The sequence below is a fragment of the Brachypodium distachyon genome, chromosome 1 (genome assembly GCF_000005505.3).
Source record: "Brachypodium distachyon strain Bd21 chromosome 1, Brachypodium_distachyon_v3.0, whole genome shotgun sequence".
Lineage (NCBI taxonomy): Eukaryota > Viridiplantae > Streptophyta > Magnoliopsida > Poales > Poaceae > Brachypodium > Brachypodium distachyon.
Genome location: NC_016131.3, coordinates 8,526,148 through 8,554,120, shown reverse-complemented (window position 1 = coordinate 8,554,120; position 27,973 = coordinate 8,526,148). Strand labels below are relative to the sequence as shown.

The 27,973-nt window shown below is 43.4% G+C and overlaps 2 protein-coding genes and 1 pseudogene across 9 annotated transcripts; 1 reads left to right on the top strand and 2 right to left on the bottom strand.

Annotated features, from left to right (window-relative positions):
• Positions 1–4,486: 4,486 nt before the first annotated feature.
• Positions 4,487–10,736, bottom strand: LOC100838038 (threonine dehydratase biosynthetic, chloroplastic). The gene is made up of 9 exons (XM_003559483.4): positions 10,156–10,736; positions 8,882–9,061; positions 8,515–8,784; positions 8,069–8,275; positions 6,927–7,175; positions 6,777–6,850; positions 6,523–6,640; positions 5,192–5,326; positions 4,487–4,979 (listed from the first exon to the last, which is right to left on the bottom strand). Exons 1-9 carry the CDS (start codon positions 10,585–10,587, stop codon positions 4,827–4,829), a joined length of 1,818 nt encoding a protein of 605 aa, XP_003559531.1. The 5' UTR covers positions 10,588–10,736; the 3' UTR covers positions 4,487–4,826.
• Positions 10,737–12,090: 1,354 nt separating this feature from the next.
• Positions 12,091–19,182, bottom strand: LOC104582611 (pentatricopeptide repeat-containing protein At4g01570). 8 transcript variants are annotated; one of them, XM_024459551.1, is made up of 5 exons: positions 16,396–19,182; positions 15,332–15,570; positions 14,091–14,266; positions 13,020–13,078; positions 12,091–12,219 (listed from the first exon to the last, which is right to left on the bottom strand). In XM_024459551.1, exon 1 carries the CDS (start codon positions 19,027–19,029, stop codon positions 16,552–16,554), a length of 2,478 nt encoding a protein of 825 aa, XP_024315319.1. In that variant the 5' UTR covers positions 19,030–19,182; the 3' UTR covers positions 12,091–12,219; positions 13,020–13,078; positions 14,091–14,266; positions 15,332–15,570; positions 16,396–16,551. The 8 variants fall into 8 exon arrangements, with proteins under 8 accessions (XP_024315319.1, XP_024315323.1, XP_024315309.1 ...); XM_024459555.1 differs by lacking the exon at positions 13,020–13,078 and having other exon boundaries at positions 12,094–12,219; XM_024459541.1 differs by lacking the exon at positions 12,091–12,219 and having other exon boundaries at positions 12,414–13,997.
• Positions 19,183–20,155: 973 nt separating this feature from the next.
• LOC100823725 lies at positions 20,156–23,339 on the top strand (annotated as a pseudogene).
• The last annotated feature ends 4,634 nt before the right edge of the window (positions 23,340–27,973 follow it).

Below are 27,973 nucleotides of genomic sequence, written 5' to 3'. Positions count from 1 at the left end.
TGTACTTTCCTTTTCATGTATTCCAAATGGCTAATCTTCTTTATTCCAGTGTTTTCAATCTTCATAGGATTTGTGAGTCATGTCATCTCAATTCCTGCATTTTTTCTATCCCTATGTTTTTCCTAACCTGTGTTCCAAACGGGGCCTAAAAGAGCGAGAGACTTCCTCAAAGAGCGAGAGAGACTCAGGTCAGTTTGTCAGGAAAAAATACTGCTCCCTCTGATCCAGGTATCCAGTTTGCAGCACAAGCCAAAAGTTTTAAGAAGGCGTTGGGCATCGCAGTGACAAGGGCAATAGGAACTTGTCTGAAGCACGTATTTGCAGCGTTCGACCAAAAGATGCACTGCTTGGGCCGTGTCTAGCCCGGTTGCTTGCTCGTTTGGGTTGTGGCTTGGGCTAGACTTGGTTGCTTGCTCGTTTGGGCTGTAGGCTTCGCAAGCTCGCCAGCGCGGGGGAGCTCGCCAGCGCGCACGAGGGCAGTTCGCTCAGCCGCTCGCCCCGGGGCATACGCAAACCACCGCTGCCACCGTTACGTAGGGCACGCCGCTGCTTAGTCCCGTCCAATAAAATATTTGATCATCAACAAAATTGCTACGAAGGCTTTCACTCAAAAGGAGCTCGCAAAATGCTTTTAAAAGTTGAGTGCATATAAACTTGTATTTTTTTACTTACCAATATCATGTTTCTAAGTTAAAAGAAAACATGCAAAAATCATGTATGCAGAGAATATGTATCTTTTTAAAAATCTTTGTAAGTTCGCACAAAAGCATGATCATCCCGGAGCGGCCCAAAAATTACAAATTGAGGAACAAAACAACTGCTGCAATACAAGTTACTAACTCTTGTTGCATAAAAATTCACCTTATGCTTCTTACATGATTATATTTTTCTAACAAAAAATTAAGAATGATAAGTTTGTACTCATTCTTTATGTGCACGAAAAAGTACATAATTCAGTAACTTAAGAATTTTTTTCTTGCTAAGCAAGTCGGAGCTCCAATAAATATGCCTACATCGAGGATTAAATGCCGTTGTTGGCCGCAAGGGTTTGCAACATGTCTAGATCGCCCCGAGTATTTCATAAAAAATATATGGTTACTAAAGTTTTTTTTTGTGGAATGATGATTAATTGTGTAATTTACATGTTATAGCATACACTATTTCTAGAGCAAATATTGCCTAAAATCCTTTTGGATCTCAGGCTCTAGCTAGCCCTTTTTCTAAAAAAAACTACATTTTAAAGTTTCAAAATTTAAGAATAAAAGTCCATATGTAGATATGAATATGTGTTACATTTCTACAACGTTTTATTACAAAATATTGCTACTCCGTATTTAGAGCTACATAAAAAGGACAACTACGTGAATATAAAATAGATGTACTACTCACTCCGTTCCTAAATTCATATCGTTGTTTAGTTCAAATTTGAACTAAAACCACAACAAGAATTTAAATTTGAACTAAAACCACGACAAGAATTGAGAAACGGAGGGAGTACTTATTACAAGTTTGTTCTTCTTTTGTGGATCATAGGTTTTAAACTGTTAAAGAAATTTTACAGGTACGCTAAAACTCTATGCATTTATATTTACAAATAATCTTTTTTTAGAAAAAGACTTGTCGTCTACATGACTAGAGCCCAGGAACCAAAAGTCTGCTATATCACAACCGGTATAGGCGTAGCATAAGATGCAGCATTTTCGGAACTTTAACATTCGCTCTAGTACACAAAAAAGACAATTTGTGCATCTATAATAGCAAATAGTACTCTTTATTTGGATCAACATATTTTTCTTCCATGTAGCCAATAAATGAAATATTTCTCAGCATATTTTGCAGGTCAGTACACATTCATATGTATATGTATTATTTTTTAGGTTCTTTAAAACTTATAAATATGATTAAAAAATCACAGGTTTAGCCCCCTCCATGACTATTTTTTAACAGCATTACTCAGTGACCGTTCATGCAGAGGGATCTCAAATAAACCCAAGAAGACTCACTAGTGGAGCACAGCGCCACACGGTCCAACTCGCATGTCACACCCGACAGGTCCACAACCTAATGCATTTTTTGGTAAAGATTTTAAGCAAAGTTGAGAAGCCCACATCAGCCTAGCTTGTTTCGTTCCAATTTTCTTCCGAACAAAATTGAAAACAACTTTTAATTTATTAAAAAAAACTAAAAGTTCTTCGATGAATTTTGAAAGTAAAAAAAACGAAAGTTGAAAATAAAATAAAACCTGAAAGTGGGTGGAATGAAAAAAAAACTGACCACAAGGAACTTATCTAGCGGTTCTCCGCAATTACTCCCTCCGTCACAGTTTACTGGGCTGCTCTCCAAATCCAGGAAATTTCACAATAGGTGGCTTCCTAGGCGTAAGTCATTAAATTGAGTAGTATGGGAGCAGTTTCAGCCGCAATCTCTCCTCTCTTTCTCTTTTCCTATTCTGCCGTGTGAACACAATCTGCATGCATGCCTACTCTGCATGCGTTTCTTTTTCTCTTCCTCTCCCAGCCCCTTCTTCTCCTTGAACCAGTATAAGAACTGAACGAGGAGACCATTCCTAACAAAGAGAGAACAGTCTACCATGGAGGGAGGCGGCGTTGAGGAGCAGTTCGTGGCTGAGGGAAGGAAGGAAGGAGAGGATGGACACCATGGTGGGAGGCGGCGTTGAGGAGCAGATCGTGGCTGCTATGGATGGAGAAGCCGTTGTGGTGGTGGAGGAAGGGGCTGTTGCGGCGGTGGATCAAGAGGGCGTTGAGGCGGTGGAGGAAGAAGCAGACGTGGAGGCTGTTGGGGTGGTAGAGGAAGATGTCGTAGTGGCCGTGGATGAAGAAGACAAGGTAGAGGACCCTGAGGTTCTTGAGCTTCGCCTCCAAATTTTTTTTGCCAAAGTTGATCGTGCTCATGTATGTATCGACAAGTTGCTCGCCAAGGCTGATCGTATCCGAACCACTGTTTCAGAGCGCACCGTTTACACATCAACATGTGAGGCATGTGTACAACCCATGGTGTGCGACAACTGCGGTGTGCGGTGATTTACATGTTCTGTTGCCACAACATGAGCCCTCTCCAATCATGATGCCATTGCAGCTACCTCCTGTCCATATGCCACCGGCGCCGCTGGAGAATTTGAAGGACATGGACTCGCTGCCGCTGAAGGAGATCCCGCCGCTACCGAGACTGAAACCCACGAAAGCTGACCGGTCGTTGCCGCCACTGCCTGTCCCGCCCCGGACGGACATAGCCTAGTTCGACGAACCGGCCTCATTTGGTGTCGAAGGGCGAGCTGGGTGTGACAGGCCGACACGTCGCCGTGGCAATCCAGATGGCGGCGCCACCCGTGCCGATGGGGAAGGAGTACCTCCACCACTAGGTCTTGCCGGACGCGGACCACCGCCCTCCTTCTCCATCAACACGGGTGGAAGCAATCGGGTGGCGTCGCCATCTATATTGCCACGGCGACGCGTCGGCCTGTCACACCCAGCTCGCCCTCCGGCACCAAATGAGGCCGGTTCGTCAAACTGGGCCACGTCCGTCCGGGGCGGGACGGGCAGGGGCTGCAGCGACCGATCAGCTTTCGTGGGTTTCAGTCTCGGCAGCGACGGGATCTCCTTCAGCGGCAGTGAGTTCATGTCCTTCAACTTCTCCAGCGGCGCCGGTGGTATACGGACATGAGGTAGCTGCAATGGCATCATGATTGGAGAGGGTTCAGGTTGTGGCAACAGAACAGGTAAATCACCGCACACCGCAATTGTCGCACACCATGGGCTGTACACATGCCTCACACGTTGATGTGTAAACGGTGTGCTCCGAAGCAGTGGTTTGGATACGATCAGCCTTGGCGAGCAACTTGTCGATACGTGCATGAACACGATCAACTTTGGCAAAAATCGTTTGGAAGCGAAGCTCAAGAACCTCAGGATCTTCCACCTTGTCTTCTTCATCCACGACCAGTACGACCTCTTCCTCTACCGCCCCAACGGCCTCCACGTCCGCTTCTTCCTCCACCGCCTCAATGCCCTCTTGATCCACCGCCGCAACAGCCCCTTCCTCCACCGCCACGTCTTCTCCATCCATAGCAGCCACAAGCTGCTCCTCAACGCCGCCTCCCACAATGGTGTCCATCCTCTCCTTCCTTCCCTCAGCCACAAACTGCTCCTCAACGCCGCCTCCCTCCATGATAGACTGTTCTCTATTTGTTAGGAATGGTCTCCTCGTTCAGTTCTTATACTGGGGCTGACAGAGGAAGAGAAAAAGAAACGCATGCAGAGTACGCATGCATGCAGATCGTGTTCAAGGAGAAAAAGATGCATGCATGCAGATTGTGTTCACACCGCAGAATAGGAAAAGAGAAGGCGAGGAGAGATTGCGGCTGAAACTGCTCCCATACTACTCCAATTAATGACTTACGCCTAGGAAACAACCGATTGTGAAATTTCCTGGATTTGGAGAGGCACCCAGTAAACTGTGACGGAGGGAGTATGAGAATCGCAGCAGCACCAAAGTCATTATTATTCAGGAAACTCTGGGTGGTTTACAAACTTACATGGCCTATTGGCGCAAGCGGGCACACCATACATTACTGCAGCAAACAACAAGGCAACGAATGGCACAGTAACAACTCTACTCAAACTAAGGTTCTTCACCAAAAAAACTACATAAATAGATATGGCAAGGGTTTTATTCCAATAGCAGAAGCAGGCCACGCTACCAATCCTACGTAAAGAAGAGTCCTTCCTTGGTAAGACTCACCAATTTGTGGAAGTGTGTCAAAACAACCATTGGTTAGGTTGGGTTGGATTGGATGAGAGTCAGCCGCATCAGGCCTTGGGATTGCGCAAGAGGAGATTATAGATCTCATTGTTCATCTCGGACATGTATTCATACCCAAGATTGTCAGCGCGACTCCTGAATTCATCAAGGTCCTCCGGTGGCACTTGTATGCCAACCAATACGTTTGCTCCAGTTTCGCCCTGCCAAAGAGAGTTAGCTCACTGACTATATTTGCAGCTCTTGTCAACAGGCTGACAAAGGATATTATGCATTGTTTGGCTACAATCCTTAAAAACTTTGCGGTTGCATATTCACTTTTGGTGGAAAAAATTTCATTCATTTTCCACCTTTCAAGGTACCACAAGATGATGACGCTTTCAGACTATCATAAGGATTGATTCAAATCACATACCTGTGCACGGTAATGGAAAAGGCTGATATTCCAACGGGGGCTCAATGCATCCAAAAATTGCATAAGAGTACCAGGCCTTTCTGGGAAAATGAACCGGTAGACAAGTTCGTCTTTTACTTCTGACCTGCCTCCAATCTGAAAAATTGGTAGAAAGGAATGATAAGATGACAGTATATTTGGACACGAAATAGCCAAAAGGAAATTAAGAAAAAGAATATGCTAATTCAATTCTTCAAGGTGAATCAACATGATAATTTCTCTGCCCTCTATATATTTGCAGGTACTTATTTATATTTGTAAACTAACTAACATCAATACTGCGACTCCATTGACAGCAGGATTTGAAGTACATGGAAAACCTAGGGATCAGACGTTCGATCTGTCGAACACTTGCAGCACTGCATAAGAACTTATCGCTGCAGTAATTTTATGCTAATGCTACAATATAAGTTCTGTTCTGCAACTTTTCAGTACTGAAATATTTTTGGATTACTACAGATATATTTCAAATGAACTGTTCGCAACAAGCACCCTTGAGGTATGACCTTGTGTACTTATTCCGATTACTCGTGATACACAAGGAACAGCGACGTGCAAATGTACACCCCCACCACACAAGTCTGTGTCCTCTTACTGCAAAGGGTGTTTGTCACCTTCTTAATAAGAAAATATGTTCATTGTCTCGTTAATGGAAAATTCCCTCTGCGATGTCTCACCAGGGTGAAGGACTTGTAAGCTCTGGTAGCTTAGGGTGGACCAGTGGCAAGGTGGTTTAATTGTTCAAGTCATCACGGTGTTATTCTATTTCTAGGTGTTTCTTTTCTTTGTACAGTTTTCTTGATCTTTGTCATGCCTAAGGGCGTTGTGCTGTTCTCGGTGCTGTACAGTTTGTTTCCCTTAATAAATAGAGGTGCAGTTCCCCTGCATGGTCTCTTAAGAATCAGTAGAAAAACGAAGTTCCTCCACACTGGACCCAAATTTCCAGAATCAAGAAAGCGGCAGAGAAGAGCATGAGGGTAAATATGAGAAGATCTTTACCAGATGTACATATTACTAAACAATTTAATGAAGCTTGCAACGTTACAATCCATGATGCTTAGAGCGAAGACAATATAGTTGATTATTTATATTCAGCTCAAATTTACTCAAAATAATTCTGCTTTAGAACAGCTGGCAACTCATCCTAGCATGCTGCGCATGGATTATTATGTAAACCTTGAAATTACCATAATAACTCTGGTAAGCACATAAAATTAATAATTAATTGGTCTACTTACCAAAATAATATGTTAATGGGTATGAGTTCAGTATGGCAAGAAAATGAATCTTACAAAGTATCTTAAGTGGTCTTTTGCCAAATCATTGCTAGTAAGGTTCACGGTCTTGAGTTTCGAAGATTCCATGCGTTCCATCATTGCTCTTAGCTCAAGATCAGTATAGATGCCAACACTGCAATACAAAACAACCAACATATAAATTAGACAGGAGAATGTAAAAGGCAACTTTCTCTAGGTTCAAGGAAAAATAATCAAGCATAAGCTAGCAAACAAAAACGTGAAAACTAGTGGCATGGTTCCCTGTGTACCTGTAAAGAACAAGGGCTTCTTTTCCATTAGAATCATATCTGTATTTGAATTCAGTAATATTCATCGGGCCAACCTGCAGAACAAGAAGTTGCAAAAAAAGAAATGAAATCCGAACTATTATGTGCTGATAGAAATGTCATGAGGCATACCAGTTCTGCAAACTTTTTGAAGCTCCCCTGCACCTCCGGCAAAAATGTAGCCAATACTGCTTCTCGTTTTCGACCAACATCAGCAAGCTCGGTTACTAGTCTAAGTCGATCAAAGTTCATATTTGCTCCACTAGATATTGCAACCAAAGTTTCCCCTTTCAAACCATAGTATTTGCAGTAAGCTTCAGCCCCTGCCAAGGCAAGGGCCCCAGCAGGTTCAAGGATATTTCTGTTCTCCTCAAACATATCCTGCAGCACATAGAAATTTTCAGAAACGAGTAACCTCATTAGAAAATAATGAGATCAAGGGTACTACATACTAGCACCCCAAGGAAAAGGTAATGAGAAACACTGGTTTATTTGACCAAGGGTACTAGCAATCCGAGCACATTATTAAGGAGAAGGCAATGAGCTACACTGGTTTTTTGCCCTGTGAAATAAATCAAGATTTAATCCGCCCTACAGGGGTTGAACCCAGGTTGGCAAGGAGATGCCACTGCACTCCCACCACTGGACTATCGGCAGTTCATGAACAATATTATTAGGGACAAAACGTCCAGAGCAACATAACATACATAATTGAGAAGCATGGTAATAATAAGATTGGAAGACAACAAACTGTTGTGCAAGAATTTCTAGCATCCAATTTTTCCAGCAATATCAACAGGACACATGTGCATAACTAATTAACTAGTGAAAGCTAAGGAGTATTGAACACATGTATCCACAACAAGAATTGAAAGCTTGATAACTAGGCCAACTCATTACTCCCTCTGATCCATAATAAGTGTCTCAGACTTAGTACAACTTTGTACTAAGTTAGCACAAAATCTGAGACACTTATTATGGATCCGAGGGAGTACATATTCCACATTATTATAACACTTCACTATAGAGTGATTTAAACAAGTAAATTTAGAAAAGCTGGTGCATTATATTGACAGACCATTGAGTCACAGAATATTAATGGAAGAAAGTGGGAATTATTTTTCTTTATGCTTCTTGCACATTGTATGCTGATCATCGAGTCAAGTGGGTTGAGTACTTGAAAAGTTGAGATGACGAAAGCAGGTCACTGTTCAGTAACACACAAGTTTACATATTAAGGCAAAGCAAACATATAATAAATTGATCGCTCTCACCTTTATTGAAGCACAAATAGCATCTCGACTGACCAGGACAATGCCATCTACAAGTTCTTGACACAAGCGAAATGTCTCCTCCCCTACAACTTTGACGGCTACACCATCAGCAAACCCTCCAACATGTTCTAACATGACCCTCTGACCATGAGACAAGGACAATGCCATGGCATTTGCATCTGAAGGCTCCACTCCAATTATTTTTACCTGTACCAAAGCTGTTGTAAACATGCAAGAAAGTGACACCCTGAATATGAATATTGTGCTCAATTGAACTAACGATGTATTGTGCCCAATCCGGAGAAGAGTCACGATTAGGTGGAAAAAAAATGGAACCTCCATCCCTTACCAGGCGGCACACATGCATGATTATATGGTCACTTAAAAATAACTTAAAACAGTAAAACTTTTGTAGAAAAATAATACTCCCAAGTTTGAAACCTAACCTCTGGACGGACCCGTTTTACATAGGCAGCTATGCCAGCTATTAGTCCACCACCTCCCACAGGTACAAATATTGCATGCAATGGGCCTTGCAATTGGCGAACAATTTCCATGCCAACAGTTCCTTGTCCAGCGATAATGTCAGGATGGTCAAAAGGAGGTATGAATGTGCGGCTTTCCTGCTCACATCGTAGTTTTGCATATGATTGAGCCTCGTCATATGAGTCTCCCTTGAGAACAACTGTTGCGCCCAATCTCTCCACTGACCGCCACTGGATAAAGCTAACACGATTACTAGCTGGTGATAATCACATAAAAATATCATATCAAAGAACAGATACCAGGTAATGGCCTCAAAAGATCGATAACCTTGATTTCTGGTGTTGTCACAGGCATGACGATAACGGCATCGCAGCCCAGTCTCCGGGCAGAAAGAGCGACTCCTTGAGCATGATTTCCAGCAGAAGAGCAGATGACGCCCCTGTCTAACTGCTCCTGGGAGAGCTTTGCCATCATATTGTATGCACCTCTCAGCTTGAATGAAAATACCTATGCATGAAACAAACAAATTTAACTAGGCATATAAATTACCAAGGCAGACAGTAAGAGCTACATGCGCATAACAAAAAAGACAAATAGTGATGGATAAGTTGTATTGTTAATTCAACTTAAAACTAAGCATTTGGCAACAATAAAAACACGTAAGCAAGTGGGCACTACTAAGGCTGCGTTTGCATTGAGGTGGATTATGATAATCCAGCTTTTCCAACCAACTTTTGGCCATTTTTTTTCGTTTGTCTAACCAAAATTTTCCAGCTTTGTGTGTATTTTTCCACAGCAGATTATAAAATAAGTTCAGCACAACACAGTTCAGCAATGCCAAACTGAGCCTAACTAATACCACATCAAAGATATATATGAGAGATAAAGTTATTAACCTTGCACCTATTCCAAGAAAAAAAGGTTTAAAAATGAAGGATTTCGAACACTATACACACAGAAAGAACCAAAAGGGTAAAACATCTTGATACCTCCATTGTCCTCGTCTCCTCGAGAAAGTTAACAACAACGTCTGCAACCAACGTGCAGAAGGCACTGGTCAGAGCATGTTCGAGTCCTGCGTTAGTGGGCGCTGACGGACATGGACATGGCCATGGCTGTCTTGAGATTCTGTGGCACAGTCAGGGTTGTGCTACACGGTGGCACTGCAGCAAAGTCGAAGTTGCAGCCTGGGTATGACGATGACATGGCACAGGTCTAGTTTAGCTAAGTAACTTGCCCATAGTCCAGGTTTTCACCCAGTTTTTCTCTAATTAACCGATCACTGGATGTGTTTCAGACCAATTTCCCTCAGAAAAAGGGTCCATTCTTTTGTTCTCTAGGGATTGAAGCTCCCTGCCGTTTCCAGGGCGCTCTTAAAAAAAGACAGCATGCCAAAGCTAAGGTGAGAGGGGAATCGGCACGCCATCAGAAGACTCCCAAGAATTTAAACATCATACTGAAAGCAAAACCTCCGCAAAACCCACTCTTAGAAAGTTACACAATTGACAATTCAAAACAAAAGCCGCATATATGAACAGGAAAGGAATTAACCCCCGAAAATTTGCTGGACAGAGGGCTGTGGGTGCGAGGTTGATGATTACCGGCTGCTGGTCCTCGCGCTTGATGAAGAGATTGACCCCCAGGCGGTTGGAGAGCTTAGGGGCATGGTCCAGCTTAGTCTCGATGGCCACATCGTACACCTTGGATGCCAGCACCCTCGTGAGGTACTCCATCGCCCCGGGCCCATCCGCGTCGCCGACCCCCTCTCCGCGGTCCGGCACGCCCACGAGGGACCCGCTCACGCCCTGCAGCGACTCGGGCACCGCCCGCATCAACGGCACCGGCGCCGCCGGCGCCAGGTCGGCCGTGAGGGGCGCCGCCGCCTCAGGTGACGAGGCGGTCGTCGTCGCAGCGGCGGCGGACGCGGACGCGGCCACCCGGGATGGCGGCCAGCAGCCAGCTCGGGACGTGCCACCGCCGCGGTGGGACGCAGCGGCGAAGGAGACCGTCGCGGAGGTGGCGGCAGCCGCCATGGTGGTGGTGTCTGGTGAGTGACCCCCCCTCCTCCTTTTTTTTTGGTGCAGCGTTTGGGCCTTTTGGGGGTGGTGGAGGGAGGGGGCAAGGCGGTTTCACCGGAATGCGTCACGGGTCGCGAGCGGCAGGATTGCTGAAGATACGATTTGGTGATGTGGCCGGAGGACGGTGGACTGGACGTGCGTGGGGTGCGTTGGAGCCCCCTTCGTCCGTTTTTCTGCGCGAGCGCGCCGGTTTCTATTGTCCCTTCTGGTGTCCTTCTCTGCGTCCGCGGTTGCGAGCGACAGGCTCCTCACGTTGAACACAAGGGTACCGGACTACCGGCGGGGCTAGGGCAGGTGAGCGGCGGGTTGATCTTTCTTTTCCGGCTCGGCATGACAAGTGCACCCACCATTGAAGCACCGATGCTTGGTTGAAAACGAACTAAGCTAACTTGTCCCAACTGTTATCTGTAAAAACTTGTACCCCGTCGTCTAGATCGTGTCTACATGAATACCGGTTGATCAAAGACCTTGTCTTGACGAAATGAATTGCGCTCCTCCTCGAAATAAAATAAAATGAATTATGCTCCGTAGAAAAACGGGAGTTTGCAATGCCGAATCGAGCATGAACAATTGGTAGTACTAGTTCATTAATGCGACACAGTTTTAGGCTGACACCAATCCCGTGCATGTGACCACGCACGTTTCACGATTGACAGTGACACGCACTACCAGTTTAATTAATACAGGTGGGCAGACTTGGATTGTTGCTGCACGACCCTACCCACAGAAAATTGTATTTGCAATAAAGAAAAATTAAAATAATGACAACATTAGGCCTACCAGTTAGACTAGCGAATACCATTACTCGTACGCTATTGTCGTCAGGTTGCCTAAAAAATGACGAATCAAACGGACGCACGTAAAACCACATCAGACAGGCCACCATTAACTCTCGAACACTGGTTCAACTTTATTTTATCTCACCTACCCCGACAAAATCTGCGATGACAGAACAAAATTACTGCAGGTTACGAGGTTTATACTATGTCCACTACAAAACACTTTTCATAAATTAAACAATCACAGACAAGATTTTTAGTACTTCGTATAATACATAGGCACCAATTTCGAGAGAAATAATTGTTCAGTTCAGGTTGCATTGAGCATCTATTAGGACTGATACCACCTGCTACCAGAGAATATCAAAAGCTGAATTAAACAGGCGCAAACCTGAAAATGTTACGACGAGTCGACTAGGCTCCCGTCTGTGTCCATCGTATCATTGCGATTGGCTTTTGTACCTGAATATCAGCTCTGAACTCAGCATCCCGGAGAAGTGTTCCTTTAACAGCCAACCTTGTCCCAGCACAGCTGCTGTTCTTCAATTGGCAGTTTTCGTCCACAGAAGCTGCAAACCGCTCCACCGTGCCTGCTGAAAAAGAAAGAAAAAACATTTCTTACATTACAAATATCGCAATGCAGTTGAGTTTTTTTTTAAGACAATAGAAGATTTTATTTCCTTGCCTTTGCAGCAAGGCGACAACGTCGCTGAGGGTTAGCATATTGAAAACAGCATGCCCTTGCTAACCCACAATTTGCTATGGATTGATAACAAACTCTGATGCCAGATATTTCAGAAATATCAACCTACAATGGTCCAGCAACCACATAATAAAAAATAAAGGGGATGAAAGGCACATCAGAAATGTCAAAAATTCAAACGGAATAATCCACATAGGCGCATAGCACGCAATATGCACAGGACACTCTCCCTTGCTTCTACTACTGTTACTCTGCTAGCTAGGCATGCTTTACATGCAAGAGTGCTGACAATACATCCAGATCATTTTTCCACTTGTATTAGTTCACAGCTAATAGTTACAAAGTACACGAGTACATTACATCCTCCAACTGAACCTTCATATTAAGCTATGCATGCAAAAGAATGCACGAAACATGTTTACGCTTGGTTGAGAGCAATTCCTCAATGCTCATCCTAACAGTTCAACTGCATGTAAACTGAAAGTTTTAATAAGTCAACAGGTCTTGTCAGATATCAATTGCACAGATAAAAGGCTGATGTATCGATTTGCACTAATGTGCATCACCATACTGAAGCTATAGAAGAGGTACCAAATTCATGTTGATTGACTTGATACTCTGTATTTTCAAAATGCACTATGTAGAGCACTATTATGCTAGGCCTATGCTATTTCCCCTACTCCCTTATGTCAGCAGATTTAAGAAAAGGATGCAGCTCAAATCACTTCAGTATCCAAGGTGATGACTGATTGTACTAAATCCTACAGAAAAAAATAGTTAAAAAAAATATAAACGATCATCCTAGCGACCTAGTGTAGTTACAATTGGAGGACTGAACAGGAGTTCTTTTAACAAAAAGAAGAGCAAAATATTTAAATTAGATGAACAAGTTCAGCTGAAAGTACTCCTTAGTGCAAAGCCCTGTTTAAGGCACGTCAGCATGATCCTCTGTCCCTAAACCAACCTGAAACAAAACTAAGATGAAGGGATAAGAGCAAAGGGCACATCAACTACTAAAAGTAGAAGAACAATTTTCGTAGCTGGCATGGCAAAACTGAAAAGAAGATCTCCTACATCAAGTCATATGGGAGTATACTGAGAGGTCTGCAAATGCTCGTGACAGCATTGGTCACAAATAGAGCCGAATCTGTATCGCACTTTGGCTTCTCCGTAGCAGAGAGATGATTAGTTTTCTTTCACAAAAGCCGAGCAAAAAAAATGCTTTAGAAATAAAACAGATGAGTAAGTGAAGTCAATGGTAAGCAAAACTCTGACCTTGGCTGACAATGGAAGTGTTTGTACTCCAGAATAACATGGATCAACAAGAAGATAGAATGACAAGTTTCAACTTTTACAAACAAAAAGACTCAAACTCCTCAAAACTTGTCTTTAACATATCAAGGACTCCTAGATCCAAACCCGTCCAAACTATAGCAACACCATGGTTAGCAAAATATGTAAGAGAACTACATGATAGAGATAAGTGAAAACGACATACTTGATCACTTATTCTAACGCATGACCACATGGGCAACATGCTAATCAGAGGTTACAACCGATGTTGGTCACCCATAAAATTTATGTCATCCGACCAAGGTTTGAAGTTAAACAACATGTAACCACCTAACGATTTAAAAGGGGATATTTAAATATCAATTAAATATATGTGTACAGATCGAAACTGGGGGAAGGGGGGAGGGGCCACGGGCATGCATAATTAAGATTAGATACTGATGCTATACTGCTATTGTATAAAAATTGCTTATTATAGTTGTTAATCAGAAGTCATATAAAGAAGCACAGTTTAGCACTCTTCGGGACTTCCATTAGCTTGCTGGTCCAGAGCTAATGTCCATGCATATGAAGGCCTCCAATTCTCCATACTTCCCTCATGCAAAAAAATGCGCCTAGAGGTTATACCACTAATCCTTGACTGAAAATGATCTAGAGAAGGAAACCCCAGAGGAGTCAAATACCTCAAAGGTTAACAGTGTCAGGTCTCTTTTGGAACTTCAGGGTCCAGAGAATATACCGAGTAGCAAACTGCTCAAAGGCAGAACTCTGAGTGCTGAAGGCAAAGTTCTGAGTTCAGAACAGAAATTCCTTAACGACTGCAAGTGTAATCCTTAACACCAGCTGACCACTAAACTTCCTGTAAAAGACATCAATATATATAAAGCAACAGCAAAATAAATAAATTACTGATAGAAATATACTGAAATTAAAGCCTATAGAAAATGCACAACTGGACTAAATAATATTCCCTCCGTTCCCAATTAATTGGCACCGGCCATTTTGCAAAAAAACCCTATTAATTTACGAAATCAACCTGCAGTACACATCTTCAATTGAACGTGGACTGCGCGTTGATTTCGAAAAACTACAGGTTTTTTTTTGCAAAAGTTCTGGTAGAACATGGACTGCAGGTCGAATTTGGGAAATAGCAAGGTTTTTTTTGCAAAATTTCCGGCGCCAATTAATTAGGAACAGAGGGAGTAATATAGAATAAGAATTTTAGCAGGGCTGCATCTCTATATTGAATTTAGTGCGGCCAGAATAAGAACTGATGGTGTGTCATACATAGCTACACTAGGATGAACAGCGCAATCAAGTTGACAAAGAGCAAGAGGTGATATTAGGTTTAGTTGGATTGCGTAACAACAAAGTACATTCAAATTGGTGTACAATGAATTAAGTTCAATGGGATGACAAATAGGACAATGAAATGCCAATGAAGACTAAAGTAACCATGAAATCTTTATTTACTCTTACAAAAATCTCAATCAGTGGTGGGGGTCCGTCACCTTCAGACCGCACCATCTGAATAGATACAAAACACTAAGGTGTGGTTGACTATAGATTATTTGATCCGAGACAGCAAATGATAGTATAACATTCTTTTTAAACATCTAGTGCATTCCTTTTTTAGTCCGTAGCTACGCGCAGGCACTGTGCACTCTCTTATCTGTAACCTCAAATTTTGGGTGCACCTAAATGTGTATTAGAAGATAGTGCCAAAACGAAGCGAACCGCACAACAAAGAGCAAAACAAAAATCCAAAGAAAGCAGGGCAGAAAACAAAGAAACAGAGACAACAAACTGTACAGTAACATGAATCTACATGTTTGCATGCAGTCTCTTCAATCCTCTTATTCAAAAGAAACAAACAGACTTTTAATAATTAGATTTGTAAATTGGGAGTTGTTGTCCATTTCACCTCTTTGCAGCATAGGAAGAACACACCCAAGTAATTTGAGGCCACCAAAATCAATCAAGTGACCTCTGTGCACTTAGATAAACAACGATGGAATCAGAAGTTGTAAACAGAAGGAACCGGTTTCCCCATTTCTAATGCTTTGATTTGTTATCAGAGTGTCACCTTCTCAGTTTCTTGTGCAAAAGAATCTGGAGGCTGCATAGCTCATTGTGCTGGTGCATTCTTTTACATACTCTTTCCTTTGGATTAAAAAAAAGAAGCCAACAATTAGTTCTTCCATAAAAAAAAGACAAAAACCTCAGAACACTAAATTGTCATCCACTGATCGTATATTCATGTGAAAAATGGGAATTAAATAGCTGAAGCAATTAAAAAAAATGATCTGCAAAAAGCTGGAATCTGAGTATATCTTTATCTTTACTCTTATAAAGATCTGGGTTGGTGGTCGTCCATCCAATCTTAAGCAACTACCCCTGGATTGCTGGCAAATCACCGCAATTGCCACCCATTATATGTAGTACATACAATGGTAAATGTATCATGATCTTATGATTATAGTTGATTGGATTGATGTAATTGTTATTTAGCACAGTGCACAAGCGATATACATATTTTTGTTGTTCTGTAGCAAAGCAGGCTCTATTTAACATAATGAAGCAAATAGTGACTGTCCATGCGACTTTCAGATAATAATTCAGACAACATTTGGGTGTTTCCTAACATATCATTTCTATAACCAAATGATCATACATCCAGATTTGTCTGACACCACAATTGATATACGAAAAGGAAAAACACAAAAGCAACACTTGTAACTGTAGGTACAGACTCTAATCATCCAATGCTCTAAGAAGTCATTCTACGATGGACTTTCCAACAGATAATGACATTCAAATTAAGTAACTATGAATATCCTTCTGCATCATTACATTTTCATTCATTTGACATTGTCATGACTCTTCCTCAAAAAACACATTGTCATGACTCGATTCATGACAAGCTCTCTGAGGGTAGTAAATAAAATAAACTATTCTGAAATACTGAAGAAAGCCAGCAAAGCTTACCCCGTGGCATTTTAGATTCATATTAGATGTATGCTATGACACTGGAGAATCCCTATTGGAAAAGTTCATCACAATAAATGTTCCCTTTGGCCAATATGGTGCCCTGGCATATAGAAGATTCCACTTCATCGGCTTCATTTGTGCTTTTTTGGTATTTCATTTAGGCTGCTGTCTTTTCTTTTCAATCTCCTTATCAAGAAAAATCAGTATTGTTTCCGTGGCATGGTTCGGAGCAATGCCTTCTGCAATCATTCTCCTCAAATACTTGTCAGCTTCCTTCAACCTACCAGCTTTCGCATTAATATTGATCAAGGTATTAAAAGTGACAACATCTGGTTTCATGCCCCTCGTGATAATCTGCTCAAGCAAACAGTTTGCTTCTTCAACCTTCCCGACCTTTCCCAATTGATTGATCAAAGTGTTATACATGACAATATCCATATAAACACCTTTCTTTGATAATTCATCCATGACTGAGCTAGCAACCTCTGTTTTTCCCATCTGACCAAGACCTTGAATTATCAGATTGTATGTCGCTATATCATTGGGGCAGAGCTGTCCACCCCTCTCATGAAGAACCGCCCACACCTGTTTCAGATACCCCTTCTTGACAAATGAGGTCATCAGTGAATTGTATGTATAACTTGTCCCTTTCCTTCCTAGATTTGTAAAGATCTCAAATAACTTGCAAGCTACACTCAACTTCCCTTTGGCTAAAAAGATTGACATATATGTATTAACCATGTCAGCATCAAAAGTTTTACCCCCCATGCCTTGCACCCTCTGCCCTCTGTGCGTTGTAAACATAGCAGAATTATTCAAATGGTCTGCATGTTTAGCAAGATGATCCAAGTGTGGTGACAAAGACCAATCATCCTTGGTTTCATTCTGTGTGGTTTCTTCATTCGTATCAGTGCATACTACAGGATTGAGCAAACCCATCACATCGTTCATATCACCATCAAATGGAAAGATTGAAGTTCCATCTTTCCCTCTATCATGTGGTCCTCTCAAGGCATCCATCATGTTTGACTTCCATCGAATGGCATCTGGCAACACAGAGCTATCTCTTATGATCTTCACTATGTGCTCTTCCAAATCCCACCGTCTACTCTTGTTGAAACCTATAAGTAATGATGTTATGGTGACTAAATCAATAACAAAGCCCCGTTCCTCCATCTCCTTCACCAAACCTACTGCCTCTTCAACTTGGTCCCCTGTCCCTTCCTTGCAGAACTCCCTTACCATAATACTATATGCGATCCCATCCAACAGCTGGCCTTTCTTCCTTAGCTCATAGAACAGCCGGCATGCTGCTTCCGCCCTCCCATTCTTGAACAGACCATCGATCACGGTGTTGTGTGTGCTCGCCGAGCATTGGATCCCATCCGCCACCATTGTCTCGATAAAACCGCATGCCTCATCAAGCTTCTTTGCTTTGAAGAGTCCATCCAGAAGCGAATTGTAGACCACGACATCCCCCTTCAACCCAATGCTCCCCCGCATCTCCTGAAACATGCGCAATGCATCATCCATCCTAAAACTCTTGCAGCACCCATCCACGACAGCACGGTAAGTGAACACGTCCGGGTGGATCCCAGCCAACTTCATTTCGTCAAAGACCACCAAAGCATCAGCCACCCTCCCGCCAATCACAAGCACCCGTATGACCGAATTGTATGTGCATACATCTGGCACAAGAGGAGGAGTTGCGGCTTTCATAGTTGCGAAAAGCTTCAGTGACTTATCCAGCCGCCTCCACTTGCCAAACGCGTGGATGCAAATGTTGTAGAACCTTAAGTTGGTAGGAAGGCCCCGTCTTGACATTTCATCGAACACATGACAGAAGTCATCGTAGAGGTTCTCCTTGGACAAGGCGAGGAGGAGGCGGTTGGTAGCTCGGACGTGGGGCGGGTGGGAGGCGATGGGAAGCAGCCTGCGGATGGCAGGGACGGCGGAGAGGGGGGCAGGGGAGTCGATGAGTGAAGGGAGTGCGGCGGCGGCGAGGCGCGGGAGGAGGTCAGGAGGGGCGGCTTCGAGGAGCGCAAGCGCGGCGTCGAGGCGGGATGTAGAAAGGAGTGCGGAGAGCAGGCCGGGCAGGAGAGCATCTGGGGACGGGGAGGACAGCGCGAAGGGGAGGAGCGCGTCGAGGAGCGGAGGGGAGTGCATGGCGAGAGCGCGGAGCAGGACGGGGAAGGTGGCAGCGAGGAGCGGCGGCGGGGAGGAGGGCGACGTGGCGGCGAGGAAGAAGGAGAGCTTGGAGGTCGGCGGGAGCGCCGGGTGGCGGAGGATGTGGAGGCGGACGGGGAGCGGCAGCGGGGCGGCCGGGAGGAGCGCCGGCGGGATGTGCGGCGTGGTGAGGAGGTGGTTGGCGAGGCGGGTGGCGAGGAGCGCGTCCGTGAGGCCTGAGAGCGGCGCGGCCGCCGTACACAGGCGCCGGACGGCGGGCGCGGACGGCAGCATGATGCTCCCTTGCCTGCGCTCTGTCGACGCCGGCCGTTGCGAATTGCGATGTTGCGAAACGGTTGGAGCGGCCCGCCGGGGGAAATGAAATGGCCGTGGGCCGATGCAAACTGGCAGCCTCGCCGAGAGAGCTCGTTCGTTCGTCGGTCTGTATGGTGGGCTTGGGCTCATTGATAGTGGCCGGCCGGTGCTGTGGGCTACGATTTATTCTGCGTGCTCCTGCGCTGCGGGAAAATAAATGCTGGGCTAACGGTCGAACCGAATTTGTTTTTTGGATTTGGGTCAAAAAATCGGCCCGGACTTGAACCGGTCCGAGAAAACAAGTTCGGAGTACCGAACTAGCCCATCGGACCTCTACGACTCAGAGGGGGCTGTTCGTACCAAATCCGAACTCCTCCGCCGTTGACGCCTCTAAACCCACGAAGCCATCCCCTGCGTTGTGAACCCTTCTTCTCAGGAGAGTGTCCCCTAGTTTACTACGCCAATGTGGCCAGTGAACTGCTCCTCCTCCTTCGCACGCGGCCGGGGAAACCCTAGAGGCGTCGGGCGAGGCGGGCGCTGCGGAGCCGACGACGACGAGGCCCCCGCGTAGCCTCCATCGCCTCACCAGCTGGTCCGTCCCCGATGCGGGGGGAGGCAGAGAGCTCCCGGGCGACACAGAGGCGGGTCATCTCCTCGTCCGACTCCTTTGGTGCGGCCTCCGATGCTCTCCTTCGGCGAGGCCTCCTCTTGGAAGAAATTTTTGCTGAATTGTTTCTTGGCTCTCAACAGGTTTCATATCAGATGGCAAATCAGAAAACAAAAATAAATAAATCCTCGCACGTGTGATTCTGAACCAGGTCTATGCATGCTTCTCTGATCTCCGATAGATATAGCCTCTACTATATCCATGAGCCAATTATTGACCATGTGGAGACGGGAAACACAAACAGTGTACACAAACATCAGAGCCAAGCAACCAGAACCAAATCAATGAGTCACCACAAAGTCAAGGAAGAGCCGGAGTAAGTATGGCTCCACAATGAAAAGTGGTGGATAAAGGCGAGGATCGTGAGATCGATGTCAAAGAGTCACTGCAAAGTCAGGAAGAGTCGGTAAGTTTTTTTTACAAGAAAGTCCACATGACATGATCTGTGTCATTCGTCACTAAAAGGAGTCTTTCAGCAGCCAAAGCCACAAAACTCTATGCTATGCTTGAAAACTCAACTCGCGTGTTTTCTGAAACTTTGTAACTCGCACGAATCGCAAAGCAGCGTTTCCCGAAATCCCAAGGACATCTATATGTGGTCGTCGTATCGTGCTCCTTCCTTCCCCACAAGAACCCAAAGAGACGAGCAAGCGAACAGAGCAGCCAATTATTCGAAGCCGAGCGCCGGAGCAGAGAGGAAGCCAGCCAGCCAGCCGTCATGGAGGCGGAGATGAGGGAGTGGTGCGTCGCGCTCCCCAAGGTGGAGCTCCACGCCCACCTCAACGGCTCCGTCCGCGACTCCACCCTCCTGTCAGTCACTACCCCTTCCCGCTCCCCAACCCTTGTCGGCTCGTCTTGTCCAGCCTCCCGGTACTTCGTAATCTCGCACTCCGGTAGTAATTCATGGTCTGCTGATTCGAGTGACAGAGCACTGCGATTCCAGTTCTCGGTAGTATTATCAGTCAGGGGTCTATTCGTGCGCATCCCCCTCCCCCATTTTCGCTAGCATGTTTTCAGCAGATACTGTGTTGAATGACCGAACAGTGAACACTCGCAAGAGCAAGATTCAGAGGACGTGTGTCATCTGTTCGCTTTCTTTATTTTGAAGCGACCTACAGTTCGTAGGGATGCCAGCTGGGCTTGCTTATGTCCTGCTTCTAGGCCAACCTCCGAATCTTAAGTCAAATTTCGAGCAAATTTTTTGAGCTAGCCAATCCCTGACAGTTCGAGCTTCTTATGTGTTCTAAATTGGCTGCATCTGCCAGTCCAGCCTTTGTTTATGTACCGTAATATCATATTAAACATTTTTTTACTTTGTTATATTGTGTCTATCAAGAAGCAAAAATGTCATATCTGTTGGAGGCAATCATATATAGAAGTTGTTGGTATTTTTGTTTTTGCAAATTCATATCCTTTTGCTCTTATTGTTTAATAGAGAACTCGCAAAACAACTAGGTGACAGAGGAGTCATTGTCTTTGAAGATGTTAAGGATGTGATCATGAAGAGTAAGTGGATGATTTTTGTGTAGTTTTCTGCTCATAAGTTATCGAAACCTACTACGAATGAAATATGCATATCTTAGAAATTTTAACAATTGATCACACTTTTGAAAAAACCTACGTACTACGAATGAAATATGTTAAGGATCTTATATTTTCCTTTCGCAATATTTGTGAGGCTCGAATATCAGCTTATTGTCACTGTTTTTCTTTTTTTCTTAAACAGAAGGTAGATCTTTTCCAGAGTGTTCCAAGCTCTTTGATTTGTTTCATATACTTACGACTGACCATGATACAGTAACAAGGATCACCAAGGAGGCATGTTAATCATTGAAATTTTGTGCATTACTTACTGATGTACGCAATATTTCCTCAGCTAAATATTCAGACAAAACTAATAGGCCGTGGGAGATTTTGCTGCCGAGAATGTCGTGTATTTGGAAATAAGGACAACACCTAAGGTACTGCTTTTGAGTACTTTTCATGTTAGCTCACAGTTTACGAGTCTATGTTGGAATAATGCGACTAAATCTTTCTCCTTGGTCTCACCTAGAATAACGAAGCCAAAGGGATGACTAAGCGGTCTTAGATGAATGCTGTTATTAAAGGTCTTAAAGCTGTTGAAGACGTTGATGCTGTGTTATTTGACTCTAACTTAAGACCAGATGAGACATTAAGTTGTACACTTCTGGGTGATTTATGGTGACACGAAGAAGAGGATATATGTTAGGCTCCTACTAAGTATTGATCGTGAGACAACTTTGGCAGCACTGGATACTGTATGTCGATACTTTCACTTTAGCTTCTACTTCGAACAAAGCCTGGAAAATATTGAATAATTTTCTTCCTTTTGCCAGGTTAATTTAGCCATGGAAATGAAGGACCAAGGCGTAGTTGGCATCGATCTCTCTGGCAATCCAGTTGTAGGGGAATGGTAGGAAATATTTAGTATCTGCCTTAGTGGCTTGTACTAAATGAAAACATGTTAACTATTTATGTGCTAATGTATCGAATCTTAGGGAGGTGAAACTCCCCGACTCCATTCTTTATGTGCTAACATTCTATGGTGCTTTCAACATTTGTTAAGGGAGACATACTTGCCTGCCCTTGAACATGCTAAAGAGCTAGGAATTCCCATCACAATACACTGTGGAGAGGTAAGAAAAGATATTTTGACAAGTTCCTAAAACATTACTTCCGTACTTCCATTATTTACTTGCAGTGGCATTAGCAACTGTTTTTGCCATATATTAGTTGACCAATGAAATTAGAACTTAGTGATAACAGGTGCCAAACATGAAAGAGATACAAGCAGTGCTCGACTTCTGCCCTCAAAGGCTGGGTCATCTCTGCTGCCTCAGCGACGAGGAATGGAAGAAGCTCAAGTCATCGATGATCCCGGTGACCTTCTTTGTGCTCCTCGGCTTTCAATATCTCTAGCTATTCTATGTCAGCCATGCTTACCTTACTCCCAAGACGATCTGCAGGTGGAGATATGTTTAACCTCCAATGTCATGACTGGAGCTGCTCCTTCTCTAGAGCTCCATCACTTCGGTTTGTCCCGGAAAGTGCACCACCCAATATTTTGGACCAAAAGTGAGCACCCTGACAACCATCTTAACACTCTGAGTTTCTTTATTTGTGCAGCTGACCTCTACCATGCAAAGCATCCTCCATCGCTGTGCACCGACGATTCTGGCCTCTTCTCAACAAGCCTCTCAAACGAGTACTACCTCGTCGCATCCATGTTTGGTACACTCTTCTTGGGAACAATTTCCCGAAAATCAAATCGGAGTTTCATTTCTCGTGAATAATACACACTTCTGTGAACATTGAACCCCGCATGTAATCTATCAGGTCTTAGCAAGCCCGAGCTGTTTCGACTAGCCCAGGGTGCGGTGGAGTTTGCGTTCGCGGACGACAAGGTGAAGAAATCCCTGAGGGTAGTGTTCGAGCACGCGGCAGGAAAGGGACTCATGGTGTAGACTATATCGGGGTCTCTTCGGTGTAATATTACGTCCATGGAGGGGAGGCAAAACATAAATCTATTGTATGGTGTGTGCCCCTGTGGGGATCAAATCATGGCTATATCTTGATTCAGCTCCTCCCAGAATGGCTCCATTCAGCTTAATTTCCTCCTGCTTCTTCAGGGCTACCAGTTCTCCAGTTGTTCTTCAGTTTTGTGTCTGTCTTTTTTTTCTTTTTTGCTTTCTTTTGTTGTACTTCCAGGTCGACCGCGTGTTGACCTTCTTTGGTATATAAAGGGCACACTGTGCCACATTCGTCAAAAAAATAAAATATCGTGACGTGTTGGCACTGGAGGCCAAAGCAGCAGAGATAGATTTAGACCAACAATATCTCAATCTCTGCTGAGGGCGTTTCTATTATGATTATTGGGTACTTCTTTTCGTGAGAGACAGAGTAGCAGTTAGATTAAGACTCTCACAGTGTTTTGTAAACATTATTTAATTATGGACACAAGCGTGCTCCGCCATGATATTAAATCATCTGAAGAGACTGCATGGTTTTTATATATCAGGAGTGCACAAGTGTAACAGACATATCTAGAGTCATTGTACAAATGTATATCAGATCACAAATCTATAGAGCTCTAGTAGCCAAACAAACAAAAGGAGCAAAGCTTCATTCCGAAATCTTCTGTTGTTAGCACCCCAAAAAATGGTGGTCCAAAATCAAATGCTAGAGGCAAACTAGATACTAAGCTTTGGGTTGCGGTTAGTAATACAGATATGCTGACAGAGAAACAAACAGCCATCAGTGGTAAGCATATTTCGATTTGTGTCACAGAAACCAAGGAGGTGAATTGTTTGTTTCGGGTGATCATTTGTACCATCCAGTGTGCACGTATCTGAGGCAAAAGCAGAATAGGCATGACAGTGCCTGCCAGACATGAAAACAGAGGAGTTACAATCTCAGATCAAAATTCACAGTAAAAGTATAAGCATGTTAGAAAGGAAATGGATGGTGCGAAAAAGGAAATCAGCGTGGCATCATAAGTGTTGTCAAGGTGGAGATGTAAAAATATCTGCTTAAATTCAACCACCGTAAGAGCACATGAGTTGTCTAATTATAGCTTGTAGGGAATCTAGTGACCACCTAAAAGCTCAAGGGTCTGCAAATTGTTTCATGGAAGTTTCCTTGAGTTTGACATGTCCCCATCGAACAAATAAGCATGACATCTTCCATAGAGGAACTTGAGCATTAGGAGCAACTCTCACACAACGGTACCTGAACCACAGACAAATGTTTGACAGTATCCTCTCTCTACTTGCACTCCAAGCCGCTGACCAAATTTGGTGCATTCGAAGTAAATGTTTATCGAATTTCTGCAGAAGTCAGCAGCGTGACACCAAACACAAATAGCTAGTGACACCAATATACATTACACATGCATGTGAGCTAATTTGGATTGGTAAGGTTCCGATAAACAATTAAACATAGAACAGTTAAAAGTTGTCCTAACTTCTGATTTAACCACACTTGGAATCATTCTTAAGTTTTACTGCTGCTAGAAAATAGTCCATGATATCTTCATAAGTCAAGGAAAGAAATGCAACAGAAGAAATTAATTAACAGTTTACAGCAAGAATGCGTTTCAATTTTACCTGAAATGCAAGGAGCCTTATGCAAAGGAATATGTTAACAAGGTGTATCAAACCTACAGATTTCAAGCACAATTTAGAATCTTATTAGAAGTTAAATACAGAGTGCCTTAATTCAATAAGTTGTGTTGATAGTTCCATATCAAAATAAATAAATCACTACCTTGGCAACCTATGTCTCGGGCAAGGAACAAAGTGGAACAGCTCTAGACCATAGACACAAATTTGAAGCATAAACAGACTGAATACCTAATCAGCTAAAAGAGGTAAATAAAGAAACCAAATGCATTTCTCGAACCTGTGGGACGGAGCACAAGAAATTAAGAACCTGAGATAAGAAGAAGAACAATAATGTCTCCGCTGCAAAAGGAAAACAGTTCTATCAGCTGCAGCAGTTAATCAATAATGTGTGCACATAAAATGTATAGACGGGACAAGAAAAGTTAGGATTCACAGTAAAGATATGGTTTTTTCACCTATAAGTCTACTGTGAGATATAAGGTCAATGGCAACATACTACTACTCCTTCCGATCCATAATAAATGTCAAGAATTTAGTATAAAGTTATACTACTAACTACTCCACTAGTTACCGGGTGTACTACCAAATACCGTGTCTCGCCTAATGTACCAATACGCATGATTGCTCTCCGGCAGCCTCGGCGACGTTCATGTTACTCATTTGTCGAGCACACACGCGATCAAGTTCTCTTTTGCTCAGCGTTGCACGGAAGAAACCGAACGGTGCGTGCCTCAGACGGCGCTTGGCCCTGTGCGACCCAGATGGGTGCGACCCAACGCTGGACCCTTCTCCCATCCATCCGATCTCTCCGAGCCCGAATGCAGCTGAGTCTCGATTTTTGCTGCGTTTGCTGGATCTTCACGCTGGACTGCATCTAACGGTCTCAACATGGGTCCACGGTTTGGGTCGTTCCTTTGAGGGTCGTATAGGATTTCTTTCCCTGTTCCTCTGAAGCTTCTGGACTTGAGAAGAGAGCAACAAATCCGGCTTATCCGCTGAGTGCTTCTCACATGGCACTACTCATCATATCTTATCTCCGGTTTTAACGAAGGGCCTACCAGTTAAGTTGTTCTAGGAGAGAAGAAAATTCCAAAGTTAGGTTGGACCCAAGTTTTGATTTAGGTGTGAAATTATTGTATGTATTCCTTTCCAGGCCTAACTCCACGGAATGCCCTGCCCAAAAAGGAAAGATCGATGTTGGGTGTAGAAAAAGATCGAGCCGCTCAAGATGAGGATCACCTTATCTGATCTGCTCTGTGTCGGTTTGTCATTTTGCCGCGCACATCGATCTCCTTGCATGATACGTAGTCTCTTTTTTTGTTCATGATCATAATCTGCACGCCATTACCGATCGGTCTATTAGGTGGCATTCTAAAAAGAACACTCGACGCGCCTCCTTCCCTGCCCTTTGATCTTCTGCGCATGCACCCTCTCCTTCAAAACACCATTAACTTCAAATAGAGGAGTAGAAAATGGGGTGCAGGGTGGGGAGAGGCGCGGGGCAAACTAATCAGGAGGGAGATTCGATCTAGAGGAAGAAGCCGGCAAAAAACTAAAAACTCGTTTGGCACGCCTACAATTCTAGAATTCATTTTAAATTTTATAAATAAATTGTTTGGTTGGCACGAAATTTGTCACATAAATTCAATCTCAAATTTCATGCAATCACACTATAACTAACCCCATTTTTTCTCTAAATGCATCATTTTCATGAAATTGTCTCTCACTCTACAAATCCATGTGATAGACAAACATGATTTTTGAACTCAGAATTCAAATTCAACCAAATGAAATCGTATCAAAAATTGGATTTCATTCATTTTCTTTCTACCAAACGAAATGAAAGGATAGATGTCAAACGAGTTGTAAAGGTTAAGGCTTTTTTTAGATGAAGGTTAAGGCTTCTGTGGCTGGGAGATGAATGTTTGAGCTTTGACTAACATCCCCGATGATAAGTCCTGAATTAATAGTCAATTGTTGTATCGTCGTAATGTTGTGATATGGTGTCACGTCGAGTGGAGAGTGGCACAACGAGAGATTTTGCTCCCTTTCTGTTCTCTCCAAAGTTCCATATGTCCATAATGTTACTGTCCCTTAACCACTCGGAAAAATCTAGTACAAAATTTCCACAGGAAAATGCCAGGAAGCCGAGACTAGAAAACACTTGTCTTTTAGCAACTTTACTACGCGTGTGGTCTTTGATGCAACTGGACGCGTCAAGCAACCATATGTACACTAGTGTCGTGCAGAAGCAGAGCTGTGTTTGGTTGGTGTCCCATTTAGGACTACCAAATGAGAATAATAATTGGCTCGACAATTTTTTGGCAAAAGATTACTCAATCCTCACTTTGCCTGTTATTTGTTTAAAATGTGTGAGAAAGATTAGGTTGTTTATGTTGCCGACCAAAATTTTAACAACAAATTAAACAAGAACCAAAAGACTATTGGCTGCAATTATTTTGGCTTGGGTAATGTTGGCTTCCAACCAAACACAACCAAAGATACCGTCAAACTAACTCATACAGGTTGTTAACATTTTTTGCTCGATGCTCCATGTACAATTTGTAGTGGACTCGACACGTTTGTTGCTAGAAGCTGACGCGTGAGCCTCACACGTCGGATCAACTACGGTTAGCTTGGCTTAGCATCAAAATTTAGGTGTCTCCCGACCTACTTAGCATTGGAGTTTTATTTATGTGAAAGTTTTTTTTCTAAAATTTAGATTACCGTAATCTATTAACAGTGGAGTTTCGCTTATGTGAGATTTTGTTTGGTGTTTTATACTGAGGTTTCAATTACATGAGATCCTTGATATTTACTCGAAAATATATTTTAATTAGTTTTTTTAGGGCCAACTATTTTATACATGGGGTCTAAATTGTGTGTTCGCTCAAGATGCCCAAATTCGTGCATACCCCTAAATCAACCTACAATCCAACTCTTTTTCCGATCACTTATGCATTTTGTATTTTCAACCCTACAATTGTCAGAATGAACCTATGATCCATGAAACATCTCTCTCTCTCTCTACCCCTCCCTGGACCATATCATTTTTGGACGCCTGCATCAATCATTTATGCGGTAATTCCTCTCCGTGTGGTTTTGCTGCGCTTAAATTAGACATCTTTTTAGAAAAATACAACTGAGTTGTGTTCTAAATTGTGGCGTCTAAATTATAACTACCCGACATACTCGGTACAAGTAGTTTTCGACCATGTGTTGGTTTCCTTTTCAACAGCCTCGCCTCATGTGAGTCCTTTCCGCCTTTTCACCCTTGCTTTTG